Source organism: Apteryx mantelli, chromosome 25 (genome assembly GCF_036417845.1).
Source record: "Apteryx mantelli isolate bAptMan1 chromosome 25, bAptMan1.hap1, whole genome shotgun sequence".
Classification (NCBI taxonomy): Eukaryota; Metazoa; Chordata; class Aves; order Apterygiformes; family Apterygidae; genus Apteryx; species Apteryx mantelli.
In genome coordinates this window covers 6,792,171-6,817,662 of record NC_090002.1, presented here as the reverse complement: position 1 = coordinate 6,817,662, position 25,492 = coordinate 6,792,171, and the positions used below count along the sequence as shown (strand labels likewise).

At 53.6% G+C, this 25,492-nt stretch overlaps 1 protein-coding gene across 3 annotated transcripts; it reads left to right on the top strand.

Annotated features, from left to right (window-relative positions):
- Positions 1–232: 232 nt before the first annotated feature.
- On the top strand, positions 233–25,472 carry PPARD (peroxisome proliferator activated receptor delta). Of its 3 annotated transcripts, none has more exons than XM_067310619.1 (9): positions 240–254; positions 2,013–2,079; positions 5,022–5,110; positions 18,236–18,470; positions 19,403–19,554; positions 20,364–20,502; positions 21,206–21,408; positions 21,758–22,208; positions 22,626–25,472. In XM_067310619.1, the coding sequence occupies exons 4-9, from the start codon at positions 18,335–18,337 to the stop codon at positions 22,871–22,873; spliced, it is 1,329 nt and encodes a 442-aa protein (XP_067166720.1). In that variant the 5' UTR covers positions 240–254; positions 2,013–2,079; positions 5,022–5,110; positions 18,236–18,334; the 3' UTR covers positions 22,874–25,472. The 3 variants fall into 3 exon arrangements, with proteins under 3 accessions (XP_067166719.1, XP_067166720.1, XP_067166718.1); XM_067310617.1 differs by having other exon boundaries at positions 21,755–22,208; XM_067310618.1 differs by lacking the exon at positions 2,013–2,079 and having other exon boundaries at positions 233–254; positions 21,755–22,208.
- Positions 25,473–25,492: the final 20 nt, after the last annotated feature.

Genomic DNA, 25,492 nt, shown 5'->3' with positions numbered 1-25,492 from the left:
GCGGGCAGCGCCTACATGTCCCATGAGGGTGGCGCCGGCGTCCGCTAGGGGGCGCGGGGAGGCGGGAAGGGGCGGGGCGGGGCGGGCTTGGGCCGTTGCCGTGGTGATGCGGTAACGACTTCCCGGCGGCAGCGATTGGCTGCGGGGCGCTGGGTATGCGGTGGCGTCAGGGCGGGCGCGTGTGACGTGCGGGGGTGGGGGGCAGCGGTGCGCCGGCGGCGGGGGGAAGCGCGCGCCCGGGGCCGCCGCGGGAGGTGAGAGCGGGGCACCGGGGTGGGGGGGGGGCCCGGGGCTGTGGGGTGGAGGGGGCGGAGGGTCCCGGGGGCGGGGGGCCATGAGTGTGGGGAGGGGGTGTGGGGGGCCCGGGGTACGTGGGGGGCAGAGAGGGCCCAGGGGTGTGGGGCAGGGGGTAGGGGGATGTGGGGGGCTAGGGGGCAGGGGGGTGGAGGTGAGGGGGACAGGGACATGGGGTACGTGGGGGTCAGGGACAGAAGGGTGTGGGGCGGGGGGGACGGGCATGTGGGGGACAGGGACGTGGGGCATGTGGGGGTCAGGGACATGGGGTATGTGGGGGTCAGGGACACAGGGGTGTGGGGCGGGGGGGACGGGCATGTGGGGGACAGGGACATGGGGCATGTGGGGGTCAGGGACACAGGGGTGTGGGGCTGGGTTGCATGGAAGCAAGTGGGGGGACGGGGTGTTGAGCTGGAGCAGAAGCCTTGGGGTGTGGGGCTGGGGCAGGGGTCTTGGGGAGTTCGGGGGTGGGGATGTGGGCAGGGGGCTGGGCCCTGGGGGTATGGTGCAGCGGGGCAGGGGTTTTGGGGGTGTGGGTGGAAGGAGATGGGGTCATGGGACTGAGATGTGGGGCACTGTGAGTGCATGGGGAGGCAGAAGGTATGAGGCAGGGGCATGGGGCAGAAGGGCAGAAGAAGACAGCGGTAGGGGGCTGTGGTGTGGGATGGGGGACGGGGATGAGGCTTCGTGGGGGCAGTGGGGAGCAGGGGATGGAGGGTGAGGCCGGGGGCTCTCTGAGGGTGTAGGTTTGAGGAGATGGGGTGTATGGGTCATGGATAATTTCTGAGGTTGTGGGGTGGACGGGGCAGAGAGCTCTGCTGGCATGGGTTTGAGGGTAGAGGAGACAGGGACTTGTGGGGCAGTGATTTGGAGGGGGCTGGGAGGGCAGGTGAAGGAGGAACTCGCCTGGGATTTTAGGGTACCGGTGAGGGGCACTGTCAGGGTCTGAAGCTGGAAGGAGGAGAAGCAGGAGGCTTCGTGGGGGCACTCCGGTGTCACTGGGAGCCCTTGTCTGGGGCTAGGCTTTGCTGCAGGCGTGCATCACCCCACGGAGGGCAGGTTGGCTTTGCAGCAACTCACGGCCCGAAGGGGGAGTTTTGAAGGGGAGCTTGTGGCCCCGGAGGGAAAGTGAGACTGGGATCTGATGGTGGCAGATGTGGGATGCCTGGTTCTGCACCGGCAGCATGGGTTTGCAATTAGACTGGGAGACCTGTAATGATGTATCTCCATATTCTGCTCCATATGTCAGGGAAAGCTGCTGCAGCTTTCCTTGAAGTCTCAGATAAAAGATGTTTACTTTCTCTGCCTCACCTTTTCCAGCTCTAAAGTGGGGGTAGTGCTACCTTTATTATACAGTGACTCTAAAGGACTTGAGAGCTCTGTGCAGAGATCACATTGCTCCCTCGTGAGATGTGCTTGTCTGAGGTGAACGTCTGCAAGCTCCAAGTCTCGGCACTGTCCAGGTGTTTTGGGCTGGAAGCGACGGCTAGTGCTGCAGATGCTCGTAGCTGAATGCAGAAAGGTGGTACCTGCTTTGCTAGCTGGGTTGGTTGCTTAATAAATGTATAAAGCGCTTGTAAAATCCTGGGTGAAAGGTAAAGGAGCACACAGAAGTAGGTGACAGGACATTTAAATGAGATACCTAATCTTCTTTCCCCTCCCCTTTCCCTCCTTCGTTTTGTTCTACCAACCTGTTGCATTTTTTCCTTCCTTGTTAGCTAGCTCCAAGCTCTGTTATTATCGTCCACAAGGATCCCATCGTTATGTTGAACTGTCTCCCCCCAGGTGAGCTTTGACCTTCCCTTTTCGCTTGCTCAGAAGTGCTCCTGTCCTTGCTGTACTTCCAAGAGTTTGTGTGCACTGCCCCTACCTCAGATGATGTTTTGCTGCCTTATTTGCTTGTGATCAGAAGGGCTCAAACCTATTCACAGAAACTGATGATTTAAGGCTCAAAACGTGCTTATGAGATAGGTGTGTTTTAGTGTCCCTGGTTTATGGATGGAAAATCAAGGCACAGAGAGGCCAAGCAGCTGAAGACGCAGCTCGTCAGTGGGACAGTAGAGATTACTAACCCTGCGTAACAATCCCATCTCTGCTTTTCCTAAAGCATCTGTCTATCATCGATTGCATTGTATCTAGTAACTGCATTGCCTCAAACAGCCTCCCAGCATGACTTATCTCCTGGAGTCAGCTTTGGCAATCTCTCCTTTCAAACAGCTGTCCTGGGAGGCCTTGTGCGTGCTAGTGAACATAGCGCTCACGGGAAGGAATCGGTCTGCTGAGCCCACGTGTGTCGGGAGAGCCCCTGTGAAAGGGGCCGGGTGTTTCCTGTGGTTGGGCAGTGGTGAGCAGACTTGTGAGGTGCTGTGGGGTCCTGGCAATGTGCTGATTCAGCGGGATCCGAGTGCAGAAAGAGGATGCAGCTGTGATCGCCCCTGTAGATCTGAGCCCCTTGCTCCGAGAGCGGCCGGTGGCAGCAGTGACCTCGCTCCGTGGCTCTGCTCCGGGAGAGGCCGGGCTGCAGTATGCCAGCCTCACCCTTTTCCCTAGGCATTTGGACTGCTGTCAGATGGCAATGACTGTGGGTCATATCTGGATTTTGAACCAGTGACCCTGGTATGAAACAGTCCGTGTCCCATTTCTAGCTCCTGAACTGCTTTGCCCTCCTCTGGAGAGAGTTTCTTCCAGGCTCCCTTGCTCCTACGTCGATTCCCCTTTCCCTTCTGATACGAGCATACTCCCAGTTGTGCTGAAATGTGAGTTTTCTCTGACTTATTCTGTGCCAACTTAGAATAAGCGAGGGAGCTTTCAGGAGCGCTGTGCTGGCAGGTTCCTTCCATGCCCTGCTGCATTGTGCAAGTACTGCCTTGTGCGCGATGGTGATGGGACATGCCCCGGCATTGAGCTGTGAGCCAGTAAGTTAGTTTTAATTCTCAGATCTCTGGCAGCAGGAGTGAGCTGTCCTGGAGTGTGTGGTGGGAGCAAGCTCAGCGGGTGATTTGTGCACTCTCGACGCGTGATTCATGCGATCGTTGACAATGTCAACGTTTCGCTTTGTTACCAAACCTGGGATGGGTTTTATTGCTGGTGGAGATGAGAAAGCCCACTCCTGATGTGCCAGTGGAGATGTAATGAGTTTATTATCATTCCCCATCAAGGGGATTAATGAAAAAACTTTGTCTTGGGCATTTAGGAAAAACTACTTTCCATTTTGGGAAGGGGGATGAGAAACTTGCTGTAGCTATAACATCCTGCCTTGAAAGTGAATTGCTGTGTGTGTGTTTTATGGCCACCACTAAAGCGGAGGGCTGGGCGTTGGACCCGTGCTCCTCTGCTCACTTGGTGACCTTCGTGCAGAGTTACCTGTGTGCAGAGCTGCTTGCGTCTCAGCTTCCTACCTTTAAAATGAAGGTAACCATTTTCTTCAAGGGGGACTGTGGGTTTTTTTTGTTGCTGTTTTATATTTTTGACTGTAAAGAGGAAGATGCTTCACTGGAAGGGGCTATAATTATGTCAGCGGGTTTCACGCTCATGCCCTCCCCTGGATGTACCTGAGACTGCTTGACCACATGGGAAATGCCATCTGCACTCGCGCTAATAGTCCAGGAGCACAAGGAGTCGAGGCTCTGGCTTCTGGAGCAGGGGATTTGCTTTCTCCTCTTGTTGTTGTCGTGCTGCTGTGAGCAGCCGTAGCTCATGGTGTAACGTCAGACCGAGGAGGTGCAGGAGGTAATGCCACGCTAGACGGGATTCGGCCCCTGCCCTGAAACTGCCGGCTTGCCTTGCGGAGCTGCCCTATTCTTGGTCAGAGGCTGGTGATGCTGCATTTGTTCGCGAGCGCTTGGCTGCCGTATGCGTCGTCTCTTGTTGAAAGATGTAGCAATACAAAACGGGGCTTTTCCATTGGTGTGGGAGGAGCAGCTAAGCCTGTGTAATGTCAGGGAGGGTACGTGGGTTCAAGTAGCATCATGTTCACAGCATCTTTGTTTGATATGTTAGTCCAGTTAGTCTGCATAACTGTGTCTAAAAATAGAACATATTTTCTCTAAGTCCTCTAGTTCAAAGTCTCATAAGCTGTTTTTTGGGTTTTTTTTTTCCCAGCACTGGTCTCTTATTGCTCTCCTGTGCTTGAAATTAGTACAATGCTATTTGCAAAGTTATCAGGGAGACCAGCAGGAGTGAATTCTCTGTTGAATCGTTAAGTTTCAGCCATCCAAGAGGGAAGTTAAAGTTGCAGTAACCTTCTTGCAGCCTCTTAAAGATGGATTAAGTATGTGAAGTAAACAAATAACCTTATGGCCATAATAGACCTTTTCAATGAGATCCGTGCTTTAGCATCAGCGTAACACATTGTCGTAAAAGTCCAGCGTAGTCAACCCCAAATGCTGATGATATAAAATGAAGATAATGTTCCGATGAGGATCTCCCAGCTCAGAGGCTGATCGGGGGGTGCAGACATCTCCTCTGGGACATCTGGAAATAGCTCTGACTCCCAATGTGAAAAAGCTGTGAAAGCCTCCAGAATGTGGTTGTGATCGCATGCAGACTCCGTCTGCCTTTCTCTGCACAACACAAGGGGAGTCACCCCAGCATATGGTTTCAGCATGCTGTAGAGGGAGTGTGTGTTTAAATCTCAGAGCTGTAGCTGGACCCATCCCAGCTCTTCAGCAGCATAAATATCTGGCCTTCAGCACAGCAGTGGAAATTCATGTTGTGTTCTCTTGCAGATTACTTCGATTTTCAGCTCTCCATGCTGACATGGTAACTAAACGGTGGCTTTTACCAACAGGCAGACGGGGACAGCTGCTCCAGAGAGGTAACCCTTCCCTTCCACATGCATGCGATCTACCAAAACACTTACCTACTTATGTTTTTAAACATTTGGGATAGGGAAGAGCATGTGAAGTGCAGCTTGCTTTTAGCAAGTTTTACTCATGTCCCCACACTTAGACTTTCTTAAATTTCCCAAATTAAATTCGATCCCTTGTTTTTGTTCAGCTTCTGAATATATTCTTTACAGTGCTGCTTAGGAGTGTGGTCTAAGTACCATGGTCTAGTCCTGTTTCTCTGAGCAGACTGTTACCTTTTGAAGTATAGCAAATAAATTTTTGATTATTTCACTGTGATTTTACAACTGAAATTGCCTCTTCTAGGCTGGGGAGGATGGCTGAGATAATGAACCATGCTTAGGTAAATAATTGTCTAACTGTCTGGACACGCAGTCTGACAGCGATATCTATATCATCTATTATTATGTAACTGCCTAACACAGACAAAAACTGACCGGGTTATTACAGAGCTGAAATGGGGTTTCTGAGGACATGGTAGATATGTGCTCAGAGGACCGTTGTCCTACCATAGACCTCTGAGGTGATGCTTGAAATTCTTCACTCTTTAACTACAGTGCAGTCGTGTTGCACCCAAATGCTTCATGTAGCTTGTAACAGTGCTGTTGCTGTGTGTAGGGGGTTGATTTACTTCTGCTGCGACACACATCTGAGGGATTTGGCTGGACAGAGATGTGGTTTTCTGTATAAAATATGAGTCTCCTAAAGTTTGTGCAACTGTTTTGCTGTGTCTGTTTTGGCATTTGAGACATGAACTTCCAAGGATCTGTGTGGTGTGCGGAAGGGGTTTTGTAATGAGCCACATAAGGCTTTGTTGATCAGAAAAGCATTGTTGTGCAGAATTGATTACTGATGTTAAGTGGTCTCCTCCTCTCTAATGTGTCGCCTGTTGACAAATCTGTATTCTTGTACAGCACATCTTGTTGTGTTTCGGAGAATGTATCATCTGTAGCTCTTGAATTATGAACTGGAAATCTGCAAACGTTCTTAGAGACAGAGGGACTAGCACAACAAGCGATTCTTGGATTCCTTCACGCAGTGGGACCTGACATGCAAATGGTTTCAGTCGAGTGAGATGATGTTACAGTGCTTAGGGCTGAGAAATCGTTTGCTGTCAGAAGCCCTGGCCTGGCGTGTTCGGACTAGGAAGTTCTAGAGGGGTTCGCTGAGTTGGTGATTTGTACTGGCTCCCCTGCTTTATAGCAGGAACAGTTGCACTTGCTGAGAGCCACAGATTTGTCAAGCTGTATAGCTGGTTCCTCATAAGTACTGCAGAGCAACCCGCTTTTCGAAAAGTGTCGCTATTCAAACGTGTACTACTGGTTATTGTTGCAGTAATCTCTCCAACTCTGAGGAAGACGGAACAAGCAGAAGGGATTTTCATAGTGAGTATTAGCAGGATTTTTCTGTAGCAGAACTAATTTTTTTTTTTTTTTATTCTATATCGTGAAATGCACTTACATTAGCGGAATGATTTGCAAATTGCTTTGCTAAAGCAGGGTTCAGAGTAGAATGGTGCCAATATGAAGCCTTTTGGTCAAGGGGATTGTTAAATGCCTTTTCCCCAAAAGAAATGATTTTACATGTCATTCAGTGGAACCCTGCTCAATTGCAACAGGGCTACAGAGCAGAACTGACTCAAGCTACAGCGTAGTTTCAAAATAACTTCTTGAAATGCTCTGAACTTCCCAACTGTAATCATAGTATCTGGAAAACCCTCTGTCCTTTTAAGACCTTGCGAAGAGTTTTTGAATAGTCTGAGGTCATTTGGGTCAGATCTTTCAAACCGGCTTTCTAAAGGGCTCTAAAGTACACACATGTGTTGGGGTGCTTCCTGCAGCATGGTCGCTAAAGGCAGCATGTGTGTTGGTGCCCCGGGGATCCCCTTGCACAGGTCCTGCTCAAAGGTGTGGGTTTTGCGGCAGCTGTGGTTTGGAGAGGAATCCTGACCGAGAGGAGGTGGGAGGATTAAAGCATAGGCCAGAAATCATGATGTTTCTCGTGGTGCTGGGTCAAGCTGGAACATGTCTTTCTGAGGCTCGTGGATAGCATCAGTCAGATAATGTCCGTGTTAGCAAGAAACATTGCCCTAATGCTGCATTACCTGGTTTGCCCCGATCTGGGACCTGGAATTCTAAATAGCAAAAGCCAGAACGTGCAAGTTGAACTCCACAGTGGAGATGTGGGATGGAGACAGGAAGTGGTCCTGGTGGTTTAAAAGGGAGGATGCGCTTTCCTATTTGAACTGATAGGGAAACATTTTTGATGGTCTGTTAAAACAAGCTTTACTCTGAAACAAACTAGTGGTGGTGAAGTTCATTAGGAAAAAGTTTGTCAGGCCCAAGAGGGGACAGGTGAGGCACATTCAAAATGACCAGTGTTCAGTGTGGTCACCTCAGAGTTGGAAACCTGAGTTCAAATCCTCATCCTGCCTGCCTTTTTAGAAGCTCTTTTTTTTTTTTTTTTTTTTTTTTTTTTTAATAGAAGTCTCAGTTTCATCTTAATGCAAATCTGGAATATTCCTGAAAATGCCTAGGTCCACTTTTCACTTTTAAGTTGATTATGTGGATTTCACTAGAGCTGTTAGACCTTGGAAGCTGTTAACCGCATGAGGGCTGGCAGTCAGGCACTCGTGCAGCAAGTTTGCGGGCTCCCATGTCCATGTGGGTAGGTGTTGTTACATCGTGCAACTTATGGACACTGGGCTCTATGGAGGCTGACAGTGAGCGTGGGCTTGAGGTTGGAGCTTGGGGGGTCTGCTGACCCCCCACCAGCTCGCCGTATCAGGAAGCGATAGTGTTATCGACTTCTTTGTACCTCTGCTTCTCTTTCTGGAGACCCAAGATCATGCCAAAGACATGAGGGTGTTGTGAACGGTGCTAATGCTTTGCTCGAGTATTTCGGTTTCCAGAGGCTGAGGCAGAAATCCAAATGGTCAGGAGCGCACACTAAGATCTTCTAATTGGCAGAGGTGTCTTGGCAGGATCATGCTGACAGACTCGCTGTTTGTATCGCTGTTGAAAACGTGGGGAAACTCTGCTCTTCCAGTCGGCTTTTACTGTATGGATGTGGCCAAAAATAGTAAGGAAACATCATTCTCCAGTTCCCTAAGAGGATGTTGAACTAGTTTGAGTAACAAAGTTATTTTAACGCTCTCAGGAGTTTTCTGTAAGGAGACAGATGCACTCAAACTGGAATTTGCTCTTTTTTTCTGCTCTGTGGTTGAAATAGAGATGAAGTGAACATGGGGATTTGTTCTGACAGTTTCAGTGTGTACATTCCCAGGCCCTGCTGAATCATCTGAACTTGTGCCTGGGCATAATCACTCAATGTCAGCTGTGTCCTGGGATCAGAGCTGAATGGCTAGTGCCCAGGATGTTTTGCCAGGGTCTACAAAACTAGTAGCACTCTTCTGGAAGTCCGAGAGAAAGTATAGGAAAACTTACAGGCTGGTAGACTTTTTCTGGTTAGCACATGGGATCTAAAATCCCAGATGCTGCAAAGAGGAGGAGGTGTGCTACTGTTTTTTTGTAGGCAGTTTCCTGGATCTTGGAGAACTGGCAGCCTAGCAAGAAGTCTTACTGGCCTGCTGGGCATTTGGTCCCAGACAACCGGCTGCATGCACATGCTTACCATTTGGAGCTAGCTGTGGATCCGTTGGCCTACTGCTGATAGAGTTGCAAACGCCGGTCAGAGGAAACTTGGTTTTATTCTGCTGTTTTGGAACAGTCAGGACTCCTGGGTTCCGTTTCCAACTTTTGCCTTTCCCCATCAATTCCCTGTGGATCTGATTGCCCTGTCTGAAGTATGGGTGATGCTCACTGATGTCGCAGTGACACTGAGACTTCAGGAAGAACTGAAACACGTTCTGGTGTGAGCAATGGTGCGGAAAGGCAGTGTCACTCGCTGCCACCCAGTCTTCCTGCAAATAAAGTGCTCTAACTGGAGTTTGCAGTGACAGCCAGCCTGTCAGCTTGTTTCACTTGCCGCTTTCCTGGTTTTCCATTTAAATGGTGCTTTGAGCCTGTAACACCTCATACCCACTGTCTGCCTTGGGTAATGTTGTTGCTGTTCCTGCAAGCTCCTCCCTTGGTCAGTCCTGTTCTATAATTATTGATGTTCCTGAAACCAGATCCTTCCACATGGCTTGCTCAGGTCCGTGAGGACAAGGGGTCTGTAAGCAAACAAGCGCCTTGGAATAACGCACAGCAGGACTTCAGGAGTTTCAGAAAGCATCAATTTATAGCAGGTTACTGAGTCCTCTGAGCCACCAACCTCCCCTTCCTTCAGGATCATAAAAGAAAGGGTAATGGTTCCCAGAAGGCTTCTCTGGCATTTCCAGAGAAGAAGCAGGGAAGTGAAAATTAGAACTTGTGGAGCAGCAGCTGAGGCTTGTACAGCCCTGTAGATGTGTGCAGCACATATAAAATGCTGTGCTGGGGCATTGGGTACGTATGGGGGGACAAGAGCGGGACAGAAGCCCATGGACAAAGTCCTCTGCTGATGCTAACCATCTCTGCAGCCCCATGCAAGCTGCTTTGTGTCTCTCCCCCAGCAGTGTTGTGAAGATTGTGCGCTAAGTTTGAAGTCTGGTTCCCAAAGCCCTGTCGCAGCTTCCCAGCAGCCAGCCTAGAAGAGCTAGCCCAGGCCCTCCCGTTGTCTCCAGAGCTTAGGAGGTAGAGAGAAGACAGCAGATTGCCTTTTTGACTTGCTGCCTGAAGTGGTTGGTCTGTACGCAGTGTGGAACAAGCTTGTTTTGCGAAGCTGGTAAGCCAGGGAGCAGATGTTGTATGGGGGTTGTCTGTTTTGCCGAAAGCAACACGATGGCCGGCCGGCCTTCCTGCCTGCTCTGGAGCCAGAAGAGCCCACAGGCAGCCCTGAGGACTGGGCAGGCAGGGGAGGAATATATTGCCTAAGATCATGAGACTGGTCAGGCAGCCCCTGCCGTGCCCTGGCATGATGTGGGGATGGTCCTTTCTCACTGCTGGAATTAATGATCTTCTCAAATGGCACCACTTCTGTTCACTTTCCAATGCTAAGACGCCCTGGTGGTGTCACCTTTCTGGTACCTGCTTGCTTCTTGGCTGTGGTCCTTGTTCCAGTGAGTCAGAAACACACACCCCTCTCCTGCCTCTCTGTATGCTGGGAACTGCCCCGAGTTGACAGCAAAACACAAATATCAGTCAGCAATTTCCAGGATGAGGCTGGCCAGTTTATTTGCTGAAAGTAATCCTGGAAACACTGTGTACGGGAATGTGCAGAGGGACAAGACTGTCACGAGCAGTGTGTTGTGCTGGCCCGGGGGGCTGGGAAGGCGAGCCTTGCGGAGCGTGACCATGAGCAGGTGTCAAAATCCGTAACACGGGAATAAACACAATAATGCCCAACGTCATTGTTCCTCTGCATTTCCAAAACATGCTGTCTCTGTTGGCTCGTGCAGCAAGGAAAGGATCAGGAAGGAAGCAAGCAGTGTAAAACCTAATTCCTTTCGGACAAAGGAGGAAATAGAGGCACAGGGGTTGACAGGAATTGCTGAAGGTCACGAAGCGGGACTTTAGGTAACTTGCGGCTGCTCAGCTCTTCACTGCGTGCCCTGCTGTTACCCCCTTTTGTAAGAGGGATCTGCAGAGCCCAGCTCATTAGGAGCTGAAGAGGGTACAGAGTCCCTTGCCGGAAAGAGGGGAAGATGTGTAGGGATGATTCATGCTGCAGCATTAACCTTCTCCTAATGTGTGCCAACTCAAGATTTTGCAGCACCTCAAATGCTTGTTTGGAGCTTCTGGAGCAAGGGATGTCTTCAGCTCCTGAAACATGGATTGCAGGAGATGGACAGCCCAAGAGAGACTCCTTTTGCATGATATTGTGGGTCTGAGTTGGGCTGATTGCCCAAAGTCTGATTTGCTGCTGTTTCTGCAATGCCTTTTGCTTTCCCAAGAAACCCAGCAGAGGGGAGAGAGCAGCAAGTTGCTTTTGGAGCAAAATATGGTGACCTGTTTTTGGGGACAGCGTCAATTGTGGTACAAAAAGAGAAGAATCAGTGAGGTTTCGTAACTTTTTTTTCTCCGTGTCCAGGAAGCGGGTGAGTTAAAACATATGGTAGATGTATGATTCATTTTGGCAAGCCTGACTGCTCAAGGCAAGCAAGGGAATCTCCTGTACCTCTCTGTCACATGTTTCTGAGTAATTAGTAGCCATGTGATAATAGCAGCTCAGGCAGCACCCTGCTTCTCAGTCAGCTGGGCTCGTCCTTTGTGAAAAGCAGATATCAGCCTGTCAGGGAGCAGCGTTGGAGGGAAGGTCAGGGGACCTGAGTGCACTCGTGGCTGAGCGGTGCCTTTGCAGACTCGGTGACCCGTGAGTGTTGCGGCAGGAGATGCTCTGGTTCTTCCTGGAAGAGGCACGCAGTAGTGTGTGGGCTTGCTCTGTAATGAATCATGTGTTTGGTTTACAGCAAGAAAGCACTGTCTGCTTGGGGATGCCAAGGAGTGTATGTAATGTCCGAGCTGCGTCTGGGCTCTGGAGGGACCTTGGCTTCTCCTCCTTTGCTGCTAAGTAGAGTTTAACTTGCTTCCATGCCACCATTAGTAAGAAGGACCTGCAAGCAGGCTAAACTTTTACTGTGGCCAAACTCGATGTACAGACAACATAGCTGCAGCCTTTCAGGTGTCTGTTCACTTGTTTTTTAAATCGATCAGCCTTCACCAGGTGGGGGAGTTCGGGTGACGAAGCCCCCGGACGTGGACTGGCGTGGTGGGACTTGCCGTGCAATGTCTGAACGGATCCTTTAAGGGGAAAATCTGGCCCTGAGCGTCGGTGCTGGCTGGGGCCGTATGCTGGGAGCGCTCTTCCCTGCTAGCTTTGGTGGCTGCTCACAGTTTCTTGCTGCGTGAAGCCTGCCTCGCGGCCAAGACTTCTGAGTGCGGGAGAAAGCACATGGGAAGTAAGTGCTGCTGAGATCTCATTAGCTAATGAGGAGGCATGCTGATCTTTCAAGACCAAAACCAAACATGTTTTTAGTGTTTGCCTATCCTGTTTTTTGCACTTAGTTACCTTTCCTGTATTGCAGCATCTGCTTACCTCTTCCTTGGCTTTTAGTAGTAGTAGTTGACATGTAGAAGAAGGAATAGAGACAGGTACTTGATCAACAGATACTGGAAAGAGTGATGCAACCCAAGGGACATCTGCAAATAGTGGCTAACAAGATGTGATTAAATTTTTTTATGGATTCAGTTCAGTTTTTGTGTGGATTCAGTATGTGCTGCATATCACAGAAAGCACCGATGTGCAGAGGGTTGAGTTCTCCTCTCACCCCTTCCAAAAGGATTCACTTCTGTTGACCTTGAATTTGGCTAATGCATTTTTATTCATCCGGACAAAAGTTAATTCAGGAGTGCTCCCGTGGTAAATTGGTTTCCTTTCCCAATTCCTGGTGCAATAACTCAAGGAACCAGAGCTTTGAGTGGAGCAGCTTGGTGAGCTGTGTCCGTTGGGAGGTTAAAGCCTTTTTTGGCACTTTGCTTTGCTTGGAAATTCCCATCTTCCAGGGAGGAATCTTGTGTTGGGACACTCCAAAGTACAACGGGGACTTGGCTGGGAGCTGCCTCCAACTCCCATCTGTATAAATATATTAGAAACAAATGTATGTTCTCCTGGGGGGAGATGGAGGAGTCATCTCTCCACCCCAGCGAGCGTGCTGAAATTGCTTCTTGCCTGAGCTCACCACCAGGGAAACTACACCTGTTTTAACGATGAGGTCCTTCTAATAGGAGTACTTCCTTGCTCTTATTTTGTAGCTGTCTGGCTGCCAGCGCCCCGGTGTCTGTGTTGAAACGCACGTCCCTTTCTTGTGACCCTTTGCTCGGTGTGCAGTATTTTAATACTGGCAAGAAACCCGGCTTCCCCGCCGCACCACCGTGCCTCCCCTCCTACGCTCGGACCATGGGGAAGTGGCGCTTCCTCACTGGTTTGTCAGCGTCTGCCCTCTCTGAACTCAGCTTCAGGGTTTAAATGCTAATCAGCCGGGAAGAGTTTTAGGCCACGGTGTGTGAGCTGCAGGTTACTAAACGCTGGGATGGAAGCTTGGATCTTGCTCAGCTCCAGAGCGATATTGCCATTCGTTTCAGTGGGTCCATGCTTCACCTTGGGGCTGAAGATTTGTCTAACTTTAATTTTGTTACAAGCCCCGACATGCTGGCGCTGTGTGTGTGCTCCACTGATGGCTGCCTTCTCCTCCTTTGTGCAGATCCTATTTTTTTTCCTTATCTTTTTTCCCCATTGTGCCATGTCCCTGCCTCCATCCCTGCTCAGCTGAGAGTAGGCTTCAGCCCGGCGTAGGCGCCTGCTCCTGGTTTTAGCAAAGAGAAACCTGTTGCCCATGCTGTTTGCAGCACGGGAGCTACAGGCGAGGTGCTGCGGCCAGCAGGCTTCTGCCCAAACCCGGAGGCTCGCTCAGCCCCCAGCCAACAAACTGACCCTCCGACGGTTACAGGCTGTTACGCGGGAGCGTGGTGTCGCGTCCAGAGTTGCGGAAGCTCATTTGAACAGGGATTGAGGCAAGGACAGAGTCAGTCACGAGGTGCTTGTTCCCATCCTGTGGGAAGAGGAAGGGAAACAGATTTGCCTGATTTCTCCGGAGAAGCTTAAGGAGGGATTCACGGCCCCCTGTCCTCGTTTCCATCCTCTCCTTCCGTCGCTGTGCTGTGACAGCTGCTGAAAGGGGGTGGGAAAAAGGGGGTGGGTGCTCCGGGCAGGAATCTGTCCTTCTCCCTGCAGCTCGAAGCCCTCACGCGCTGTGCACCAGCAGGCGGCTTTTTTGGCAAGGGGAGGAGACCTAGTTGTTATTCCTCTTATTCTGCCCGCTCGGGAGCTAGACACGGAGGTGCACGGAGAGGCCGGGGCATTCCCGGAGGTGAGAAGGATGCTCTGGACATCCTCAGCCGTCCATGCAGCCATCGCCCAGCGCTGTCCCACGACGGTGCGGCAGGGCTGGGAAAACCCTGCCTGGGGCCGGGCTGCCAAGGAGAGCTGCTGGCAGGGCAGATCCCTCCTTGCTCTCAGAGGGGAGTTCAGACGGAAACCTTTGGGATGCTCCAGCTTCCTGGGATGCCCAGCTCACAAGGGAAAGGAGGAGCGAGTGTGTGCCGTGGGATGGAGCAGAGAGGTGGCACGTCCCCTGTTGTACTCGTCACTGTTTGTGTGAGCCTGTGCAAACAGCTGCTGTCCCCAAGTGCTCGCCTTTGCTCTTCTGGAGGGATGGGGCTGGTAGGAGGGAATCTTCCCGGTGCCTGGGACGGAGCGAAGCATCCTGGAGGCTGGCACCATTGTTCACTCTCTCCGTGCGCTTCCCTTCTACGCGTGCCAGAAGAATCCAGCGCTAAAAGAAATCAAATGAGCTGTTTTCGCCTGTTTTAATCAAGTCAACACTGGCATGTTCTTTACACTGAACTTAATACTCCGGCTGAAACCTTGCTGAAAGTAAGGCCCTGAAATCTCTGCGCGTGGCGCGGTTTTGCTGCCACGCCAGTGCCCCGAGCCGCAGCGGGGAGGGCGGAGGGTCTGCAGCTCTCCTCCGGCAGCGCAGGGCCCTGCCGAGCCGGCTCGCTCCGTGCCGGGGTGCGCGGGCACAGCCCGTGCCCTGCCTTTCATCCCGGCTGCCGCTGCCTGGCCTTTCCTCTGCCGGATGCAGGGGGTGAAGGCTCCTTTTCATCCTCCCCCTTTCTCCATCCCTGTTGTTTGGAAAACAGCTAAGGAAAAGGCAGGTGTGCAAACAGTTCTCAGCTCCCCTCTGACCAGGCCCCCATACTCTTGGCCTGCAAGATGATGTTAAAACAATAAATTCAGAGCTTTCCGGTAAAAACTTTTCTCTTTGGCTCTCCAGCCACTCTTGAAGGGTGGGATCTGAATCCCTGTTCTTGCTCGGAGGCCTGCATTCACTTGGGGAACCTCAGCTGGAGCCCCAGCTCCAGTGTTGCTGTCTGAATGCGTTTAGCCCTCTGCTTTTCCCCGTCTCCCTCTCAGGGCCGTGAGCAGAGGTTCGGGGTTGCTTTGGTGGCTTTTGGGGAGCGAGTTGCATGTCACAGGCTCTAGCTGCCACCCCAGAAATACACAGCACTGAGTAGTCTGTAGAGACGGGGTGATGGTCTGAGGCTGCCGACTGTGCCGGTGCGGGTGTGCAGCCCGATTGCTGTGGCTGGAACAGCAGAGCGCGAAGCCAGGAGGGCCCAGCAGGTCACCCAGGCTGTCCCTGCGTCGTCGTTCCCTGTGTAAGTAAAGCCTGGTGCTCAGCAAGGCTGACCCAGCACCTTATGGGGTGCTAAGACTCATTTCTCACCCCGGCACGGGAATTTGGCTGGTGCTGCGTAGGCCTAAGCACAGCTGGCCCATTTGCAGGATGGGGCCGGGCTGGCGCTCTCTCCGGCTTGCAGGCGAGGCCGTGCCTCCGCGAGCCCCAGCCCGGCGTGACGCCGCGGGGGACAGCGTGCCAGCAGCGCAGCTGGAGGAATGTGCCGGTGTTATTCCAGCGGCAATGCGCTGGGAAGCTGAGGAGGCTTCGCAGAGGGCTACATCTGCACTGGGTTTAAAATAAGTGGCCTGTGCTTACCTTTTCTGATGGATGCCAGAGACAAAGGAGAGCTAATAAGCTGAATAAGGTGATGCTGGATGTATTTTCCACTGTAGACTGGTTTCTCCTGCCACAGACTTCCCCCATTAACTGCTTTTCTAGGCAAAAGCGTTTTCCTGATGTTTGTGCATTCATCTATATGTAGCCTTTAAAAAGAAAGATTCAGCTCATTACACTCCCTCTCTGATGAATAGGTTTTCCTGCGTGTGCGCCATGTCCCACCGAGCGGGATGTGTGAGAGGAGGCCAAGGATAACAGAGCCCTTGAATGGTCCCTCAGTGCTCTTGGGGAGGCACTAAAAGGGAGCGCTCCACACTTGTTTAAGCGCACGCACCGCCCTGCCTCTCTGCCTGCTCCTGCTGTAAAGAAAACAGGGCAATTATGCTTTCCAGTTGCCTGGAACGTACTTGTCCCAGCTCCTTGAAATGGAGCTGCGTATGGTCTTTTCTGCAAATCTAATTTCCCAGCTTAGAGGGGAAAAGCAAAGTGCTTTTGCCCCCAGCAGACCGAGGCTCTGGTGCGGCACCGGCTCCTGGAGGTGACTTGGATCCTGGCTTTGCCCTGTGTTTGCGTTCAACCTCCTGTTTGCTAGTTTTGTCCTCTGCCTTGGCACCATCTGTTGCTTGCTTGATCTTGCAGGGAACTCTGACCTTGCTCTGCACCGAGGGCTCTCCAGCAAGCCGAAGGAGAGCTGTGGCCCAAGTCTGAAATGCTGGGGTTGGGGTTCTGCTGAGGGGGGAAAACGAGACCGGGGAGTCGTGGGTCACTGCTGCCCCCCAGCAAAAGCCTCCCAGAAACTGCAGCAAGCCCCGTGCCGTAATGTGGGCTTGAGCACGAGCAGCAGAACGAATTCTCTGTGCCGACAACCCGTAGGTTTGTCTGTCACCAGTTGCTGAAGAGTCGAGCAAGGGGAAGAGGTCCTTCTCCATCCCTCCCTACCCTTCCCCAGCAGCAGCAGATGCCAGTGTCCAGGCGAACGCCTGCCCGGGGGCCTGGGGAGGCTGCGCCAGGCCGGCTGCGGGAAGCGTGCCCTCGCCGGGTGGTCGTGCTCGGGCCATTGCTCCGATCCTCTCCTTGCAGAGCCCCGCCGCGGGCTCTGCACTGGTCCCGGTGCAGGCGATGCGTCGTCAACGCTTGCACGGCCTGAGTTTTTTTTGGGCTGTTTGGGATGGACTAATACAAACAAGGAGAGGAAGCGTGAGGGGGGAGGCCGGGGCTGTTGCCGGTCCTCCCACAGGAAACACGGGATTAAGACACTAGCTGGATTGTACGGCATGTCGCGATCACGCTGCTAGACCCCGTGGCTCAACCCGGCCCGGCAGCTGTGCGGAGCAACAGGAACACGTTTCACTGAGTGGCTCTTGGCAGAGGAACCGCGGCCAGTTACAACATGATGAATAAAAATAAACACAGACGCTGCGACTGGGAGCGCTGTAACTGGAAGGAGCGCGAACGCCGCGGAGCACGGGGGATGGCAGGAAGCGATCGGTCTCGCGGCTAGCTCACGCGGGGGCCTGGGGCTTTCGGCCACCGCGCGCTGCTGCGCCCAGCCTGGCTCTCCCGGCACTTCCTCGCCGTGGGCCCGGAGCCCCTGCGCCCTCCTCAGCCGCTCTCCTCGTGCCGTCGTCCACGAGTCCGAGCTTTGCCTTGGGTAGGTGGGGATGGAGGGCGAAGCTGTTGGTACCTTGATCTTTCCTGGGGGACAGGACGAGTTGTGCTCTCAAGGGTCCCTGTTTGCTGACCGTAGCGGGTAAATGCAGCCTCGGCATCAGGCGGATGCGTGAAGTTACACAGTTGAATGCAGCCCCTCGTGTTTCGGGTACTGGGCTCCCTGTCCTGTTGCTGACTCCTCGCCTGGCCTTGGGCAAGGTCTGGGATGCAGCTTCCCTGCTTCTAACGCAGTGCTGGTGGTGGCAGTTCTCCCTCGTGCACCGGGAGCCTTGGGGAGATGCCAAGGTGCCTGGGCTGACGATGGTCCTGCATTCGGCCGAAGCCTTCCCCGCCTGCAGCCTGCGAAGTTTGGAAGCAGCAGTACGTTGGCTCTGCCAAACGCCCAGCCTGGGGTACTGCTGTGACATCCCCGGGCGATGTCCTTACCACCTTGGGGACATTGCCCAGGGCAGTGCTGCTGCTGTGGGGTACACAGTACCGGCAAGCTGGGGAGCCCTGGGCCCCAGGTCCCTGGGCAGAAGCCCAGGCAGCTCCCTGGGCTGATCTGTGCTCTGGGCTCTATGCTGGGGTTTAAACATGATCCTGTTTTGCTTACTGCAAATCAAGTCCTGCAGAGCGTTTATACCAAAGAGTGAAGAGATCTTTAAAAGGCCCCGGGGCCTGCTTGGCTCCCTGAATAAGGAGAAAAACCAGAGCAGGGTTATCATGGGTTTGCACTGCTCTGCCCTCCTCTCCGCTGTTGCCGAGGTATTTTCGTGGGGCATTTAGAGCTGACCCCGTGCGTCTTCTCTCTTCCCTGCAGGCTAGCGGGAACAGCCTGGTAGGGTCCATCTCGGATAGACGCGGATGATGCCAGAGCTATGACAGGGATTGCAGTCTTGGCACTGAGGGGTGATCAATTATGGAACAACTACAGGAGGAAGTACCTGAGGTCAGGGAAGAGGAGGAGGAAGAGGAAGAGGCAGTGATGGTGGCAAGCGGAGCCTCAGACCCAAACGGAGGACCAGACAGCTCGCTGCCTTCAAGCAGCTACACAGGTGAGTGGCACGGACCCAGCTGGGACCTGTGGGTCCACCAAGGGTGTGCGGGAGGCGACAAGGCAGCTTCGCCAAGTGGGACCGGCTGCGGTGGCAGAAGCTGCCTGAGTGGAGGCACCAATAGGCAGGAGCAAATCCCTCCTCCTGCCGTAGCTAACTTCATGCTACCAAGGAACCACTGCAGGAGCTCATCTTCCCTGGGAGCATCAGGTGCTGGCTGCAGCCATGTCCTCTGGGCAGTGTGTTCAGCTGCAAAGGGCAGAGGACCTGCATGTGAACAGAGTTTGGCTTATTTTAGTCTCTTTTGTGAATTAATTTGTCAAGAGCCAAGTTATGGGGAAGCTTATTTCTTCCTCTGCAGTGAGAAGGTGACTCACTGCACAGCAATTGGCAAAGGGTTGGGAGGTAGAAATGGGAAGGACAGGTGGGTAATGTTGTGTCCCAGATTGTGCATGTTGGGGGGGGGGAGGATTCCCAGGGTGCCTGAGAACGTTTCCCTGGTCAGCTTCTTTAAGTCTTCAGTGCAAACTGATTGTAGGAGCTGGGAGAGGAAGTTTTGTTGCTGCTAAAGAGCCTTCCCCAGAGCCCTGGGCAATCCAGCTCGGCAGCTCCGTGTCAGAGGTCTGCCAGCTGGGGATTATAAAATTCGCTGGTTGGGTTTCACTGCTGAAACAGGAATGCCAAAAGGAAGAAATGAACATTGATGTGGAGTCTCTTGGGCGCTGGGAGTGCTGGAAGTGCTCTTGGCTCTGTGCGTGACACCAGCCTGTAGCCAGTGCCTAATCTCAGGAGTTAACTGTCCAAATGCAACGCCAGTGACAGGCTGGGACAGTGCTGGCGATTCTTTGTCAGCCCTACTGTTGGAGGAGTTAGATGCGACTCTGTGCTTATGGCTACTACCCAAAAGGACGTTTCTCTTTGCATGTTTGCAGACCTTTCGCAGAGCTCCTCTCCCTCCCTGTCGGACCAGCTGCAGATGGGCTGCGAGGAGGCGGCCTCAGGAACGCTGAACGTGGAGTGCAGGGTCTGCGGAGACAAAGCCTCGGGGTTTCACTACGGCGTGCATGCCTGCGAGGGCTGCAAGGTAGGCTGGCCCTGGGAAGCGTTTGGTTCAGCAATGCCAAGCAGAGGTTAAACTCCAGAGGACATGACTCCTCTTCAGGCAAAGAGGTCTACAGCAAAGCAGGGACGCAGGGTTAAGTGATTGTAAAAAAATCATTTGCAACTTGTCCTGAGAGCATGGAGAGTACAGACAGGCACACAAATACTGTCCTGGGGGAGGAAGCTGAGATGCTAATAGCTAGAATCTTACCCCACTGTGCTTTACTTTATAAGCCAAATCCTTCTATCCCCATGAGGATCCTGGCTTTGCTTTTAAAGATGCTTTCTGGCCATTCTGTGCTGCGGATCAGCAGTGAGCTGTGTGTTTATCCCCCTGGGATAGCTGGCTGCTGCTTGGATGTGCCTCAAATTCTTTCCCCCACAGCAGATGCCAGCAGGGCTGTGTTAGCCGGCCCTGGTCCTGCCAGACATTCCTGCAGGCTGGGGCAGGCCTGCTGCCCGGAGCCTGTTCCTCCATCCCTCCCTGCTGGATATGTGCAGTATCACACATGCAGTTCTCCAGCACCGGACCCAGGGGCTGCGATTCCTCCTCTGCAGCCCCCTTCTCCCACCACCTGAGCTCTTCTTGTGATAGAGGCTCTTCTTGTGTCAAAGATACCGAGCGGAGGATGAGAGGGCCCTGCCCCACCATCTCTGCTTCCTCCCCACACAACTGAACCTCCACAAGGCTCCTGGGAGTAATAAGTCAGCGTGGTCCTGAACCACAACTGCTAACACTGCTGTTCCCTTGTCTCCCTGCTCTGCGTCCGGCTCTGTGCCGCCTCCCTGCAGGGTTTCTTCCGCCGGACGATCCGCATGAAGCTGGAGTATGAGAAGTGTGAGCGGAGCTGCAAGATTCAGAAGAAGAACCGGAACAAATGCCAGTATTGCCGCTTCCAGAAATGCCTCTCGCTGGGCATGTCGCATAACGGTGAGTGTCCACAGGTCCGGCGAGCTGGGTGCCATGTGCCACTGGGCCATCTACCATGTGAGCCCAGAGCAGAGCAGCACTTGCTCTGAAGGATTCATGTGGGGGATGCTGTGTGCAGCTTGCTTCATCTCTTGGCTTTGTTCTTGCTGGAGAATCATGTTCTTTCAAACCCAGTGCTTTGGACCTTTGACTCTTCAACCCTTTCTTCCATACCAGGGTGGGCCTGTTCTCTTGCAAGGATGTGTCCTAGTCACTGGCTGTGAAGCCAAGTGTTTTATTGCCACTGGTTCCCGCCTTGCAGACTGGCTCTAGGCCCATGGCTTCCCGCTATGGGTTGACCCAGCAGGAACTCAGCACATAGATTGCTCTTCTGTCCTGCGATTTTTAAACTTTAGGCGTAACCATCTTGTTCCTGGCCTAGCCAAGATGTTTATCTGAGAAGCAGGGCTTGTGAGAGAACCCAAATGAGTGGTAATGAGAGCTTTAGTGTGAGGTTGTGTTGCCAAGTGTAGCAATAATGGCTGGTCTATAAAGGTGTTGATGTTGGAGGAATTGGAGCCCTGGAGGGGCGTTGTGTAGTGTACTTGCAGGTGTTCACGAACAGACCTATGCCTGTGGTGGCAGAGCAGACCCCTGCCTCCCTGGAGGTGTCTCCTGGGGTCCTCCCAGGTCTCCCTGACTGACTGGTTTTGATCCCTTGCAGCGATCCGCTTTGGCCGCATGCCGGAGGCTGAGAAGAGGAAGCTGGTGGCGGGGCTGACAGCAAATGAGATCAGCTGCCAGAACCCGCAGGTGGCCGACCTGAAAGCTTTCTCCAAGCACATCTACAACGCCTACCTGAAAAACTTCAACATGACCAAAAAGAAGGCGAGAGGTATCTTGACCGGGAAGGCCAGCAGCACCCCAGTAAGTTCCCTCCCTGGGGCAGGCAGGGCTGGCTGCGACCAGCGCGGGGGGCTATTCTCTTGGAGATGCTCAACATCTCTGTCCTGCTGTAACTATTTCACATGCACCAGTTGCCAACTGCAGCCAGAAGGGCTGTATAAGCCCTGCCCCTTGCTGGGAAAATTCCCATTGCTCTGCTGACTTCCACTGTTGTATGTGGGTGCGGATTGCTTGGGTACCATGAGCCCCAGTGGCGAGAGGACAGCAAAGGTTCAACAGGGACAGTCAGACAAATGCAAGTGTCCTTGATAGAGCTGGTGGCTCAAGGCTCCGTGGCTGGTTTCTAACAGCTTGCTTCTCTTTCAAGCAGCCTTTTGTGATCCATGACATGGACACCTTGTGGCAGGCAGAAAAGGGACTGGTCTGGAAACAGCTAGTGAACGGTATTCCTCCCTACAAGGAGATTGGAGTCCACGTCTTCTACCGCTGCCAGTGCACCACGGTGGAGACTGTGCGGGAGCTCACTGAGTTTGCCAAGAGCATCCCCAGCTTTGTAGGCCTCTACTTGAACGACCAAGTGACTCTGCTCAAGTACGGGGTGCACGAGGCCATCTTTGCCATGCTGGCCTCCATCATGAACAAGGATGGGCTGTTGGTGGCCAACGGGAACGGGTTTGTGACCCGTGAGTTCCTGCGTAGCCTGCGCAAGCCCTTCAATGAGATCATGGAGCCCAAATTTGAGTTTGCTGTGAAGTTCAATGCGCTGGAGCTGGATGACAGTGACCTGTCTCTGTTTGTGGCTGCCATTATCCTGTGTGGAGGTGAGTGGGTGCTCTCAGTTGCCTGAGCATCAGGAAAAGTCCTTCCTCACTTGGGGGGTGGTGGGGCTGGTCTGCAGCTGACCCTGCGGTTCAGCAGGTGATTTGCTGGCCTGGATGAGGCCAGGAGTATCTTAGGGGGATGAGAGAAGGACTGAACAGTTTGAAACCAAAGCTTCACTGTGGTGGTGATGCCTAGAAAGCTTGAACCAAGAACAAGGAGCATAGATGTGGCATCTCCTTCCTCATACGCTGCTGTGGGATGTGTTTTCCGAGGACAAACTTTTCTCCCCTTGTCTAGTTGACCAGCTTAGAGTGATGGTGGGTGGGTTACACTCCCCTTCTCTGTTTCCCCGGGAGCAGCGTGTGCTTTGGAGGGCTATGCCACCCCATGGCTACCTTGTCTCTCCCCTTCCACAGACCGCCCTGGCCTGATGAACGTGAAGCAGGTGGAGGAGATACAAGACAACATCCTCCGAGCGCTGGAGTTTCACCTGCAGACCAACCACCCGGACGCTCAGTACCTCTTCCCCAAGCTGCTGCAGAAGATGGCCGACCTGCGGCAACTGGTGACGGAGCACGCCCAGCTGGTGCAGAAGATCAAGAAGACAGAGACAGAGACATCTCTGCACCCGCTTCTGCAGGAGATCTACAAGGACATGTACTAAGGAGCTGTTATTTATGAGATATCGAAGCCATGGATTCCCAGCAAGACTCTTTGTACAAAAACAAAGAAAACCTTTCCCTATGTCTTCCGTTTCTTCTACTGGAAACTCTTTTCTACATGTTGCTGACGTACGGTACATAGGGCAAGACACCGTAAGATTTTGCAGCCGCCACCTGGTAGGCCAGGGCTTCCATTAACACACACTAACGAATTTACAAAGGCAAATCATAAACTACTGTTTCCGTTACTGTGGCCCTGCTCTTCCGCTGCTCCCCACTGCCTCTGGAGCAGCCAGCTGGTTTACATGCCACAGATGGTGGGGTTCCTGTGGCAGCTTGGGAACGGTGAGGGGAGGCTCTGGTTGATAGGAGACCAGAGCCTGGTGCAGTTTTCCGGCAGGGCCAGCAACAGCACTTACAGCATATCTTTATTTTCTTTTTGTATTGCACTCTGAAGACTTAGTCCTGAGCTGTGAAGTCTAGGACAGTGTAATGAAAAGAAATTTCTCTCTTTTCCAAAGAAAAGGGAAAGTGTTTGAAGACGGGTACAGCTGTTCTAGCAGAAGAGACCCTCAGCTGCAGTCCCCCCTCGCTGTACGGCGTGTTCATATCTCCAGTAAGAATCATGTGATCTCTGCCTTGCACGAGCGACGCGCGGGAGCCCTCGTCGGTGCGCGAGCACACACTGCGTGGCCCTTGCTCCTGGTACCCCCGTTTCAGAGGGGGGGGCCCTTGGCACCTCCCCAGGGTGACAGGGAGGGATGGGAGGGAAAGGGTTTGGCAGAAACCGGAATGCCCTTGCTTCCGGTATCTGCCCCAGGCCGTTCTGAGCAGACGTGAGCTGCCGAAAGGCCTGAGGTCCGTGCAGGGCCAGGGGCAGGCCTGGGGCTGGGTGGGGTTGGGGGATCCGATGTCAGAGGCTGCAGTTTTTCTTGCAGCTCCCTTCCCAAGCCAGAGCTCCTGGGGTTTTGCAGCGCAGTCAGCGGCGTGGTCAGAAGAGGCTCCCCGGCAGCGTGGGGCGATGGGCTGGCGCTGTCCCCCCTGCTAGTGCCAAAGCAAGCCAAAGCCTTCCGGCAACACCGGCGTGAAGGGGCTGCTCTTCCCCCTGGAGAGTCGTGGCCAGCTCCCACTGGCCCCAGGCAGAGCCCTCGATGTTGAAAAGGCTTTTGCTGGGCCCTCAGAAGCGCTTGCTCGCGGGCTGGGGACCCGCAGCAGCAGGGCACGGTCCCCTCTCCCTGCAGCGCGCCCTGCGCCACAGAGCACGTGGCAGCCCCGGCCCGGGGGGAGCCGCAGAAGAGCTCGGATCCGGCAATCCCACGCTTTCCAGGCTGGCGCGCCAGCAGAGCAGCCCCCCGAGAGCCGAACAGCAGCATTAGGGGGAGCGGGAGGCCCGAACTGCTGCAGGGCAGCCTGGTATTGCCCCCAGCCTTCTGCGTGGCCTTTGACTTGTCTGTTAACTGCCCTGCCTCGGTTTCCCCACCTGTAAAAGGGAGCCGGGTGGTCACCTGCCCTCCCCCTCGTAGCGTCAACGGGAGGATTAATTCAAACGTTCGTTGCAAAGAGCTGTAAAACAGTATAAAAGCCAAGGATTTGTAAAGGGGGAGGGAAGGGTGGGATGGCCACAAAACCAGGGACCTCCTGGCCCATGGGGCCTGGCGGGGGGAAGCGGCCGGACTCGCCGTGCCCTCCTGGTGCAGCGCTGGGACTTCACCTTGCCGCTTTAGCAGTGGTAGCGAAAGACCCACGGTGCTGCAGGTGCCCGGATAGGGAGCCCAGCACTGGGGGGCTGCGTCGCCCTCGCTCCCGGAGGGAAGATGGAGCCGGGGACAGGCCGAGGCCCCTCGCTGGGCGACAGCGCGTGACCTGAGAAGCAGCACTTACCCGCCCGCAGCTTGTGGTCCTGTGTGTCCCGAGCAGCCTTATTAAAGTACTGATAATCCCCAGGGGCCTCGGGGGATTTAATTAGTCAGTTTGATTTTATTTTTCCTCCTCTTCAGGGTAGCAGATTTTCCCCTGGTGCAATAATTCCTTTAAAACCCCAAGGGGAAGAGTGCTCTGCTTCCCCTCTGTGTTACGGGACTGCCTGCTCCCGCGGCGGCCCCGAAACCTGCGCCTGCCCCGTGCCGGGCCGTGCCCGTGCCCTCGGCGATGCCCACGGCCGCGCCGCGCTCCTCCGGCTCCTTTCCGTGCCTCGGTTCCTCTGCCCTCTATCCCAAAGGGCCCCTTTCCCTTCCCTACCTCGGGGGGTGGCGGGAGGCCCTCTAGGAATTAACGTTGCTGAAGCACTTTGAAGTCCCCTCGGAGAAGGAAGCGGAGGTGGGAGCGTGCCGGACCGAGCCATGGATTTGTCTTTTCCCTGGCCCCCGGCGGCCCCTGCTCAGCACCGGCCCCGGGGCCGCGGGACTCGCATTTTTGTCGCCTGAGGACCTTTTTGCTCATCCCCCCTCCCGACAGTGTAACGACCCTCAAACTGAAATGTATATTTTTGCTAGAAGTACAAACCTCCAAGTGTTTTTAATAATATAAATAGCATCCACAGACTGACTTGACTTTAAATAAATCGGAACTAAATATTTAAGAACCTTTCTAGCGCTCTCCCAGCCTTTCTTTGGGGGTTTCTC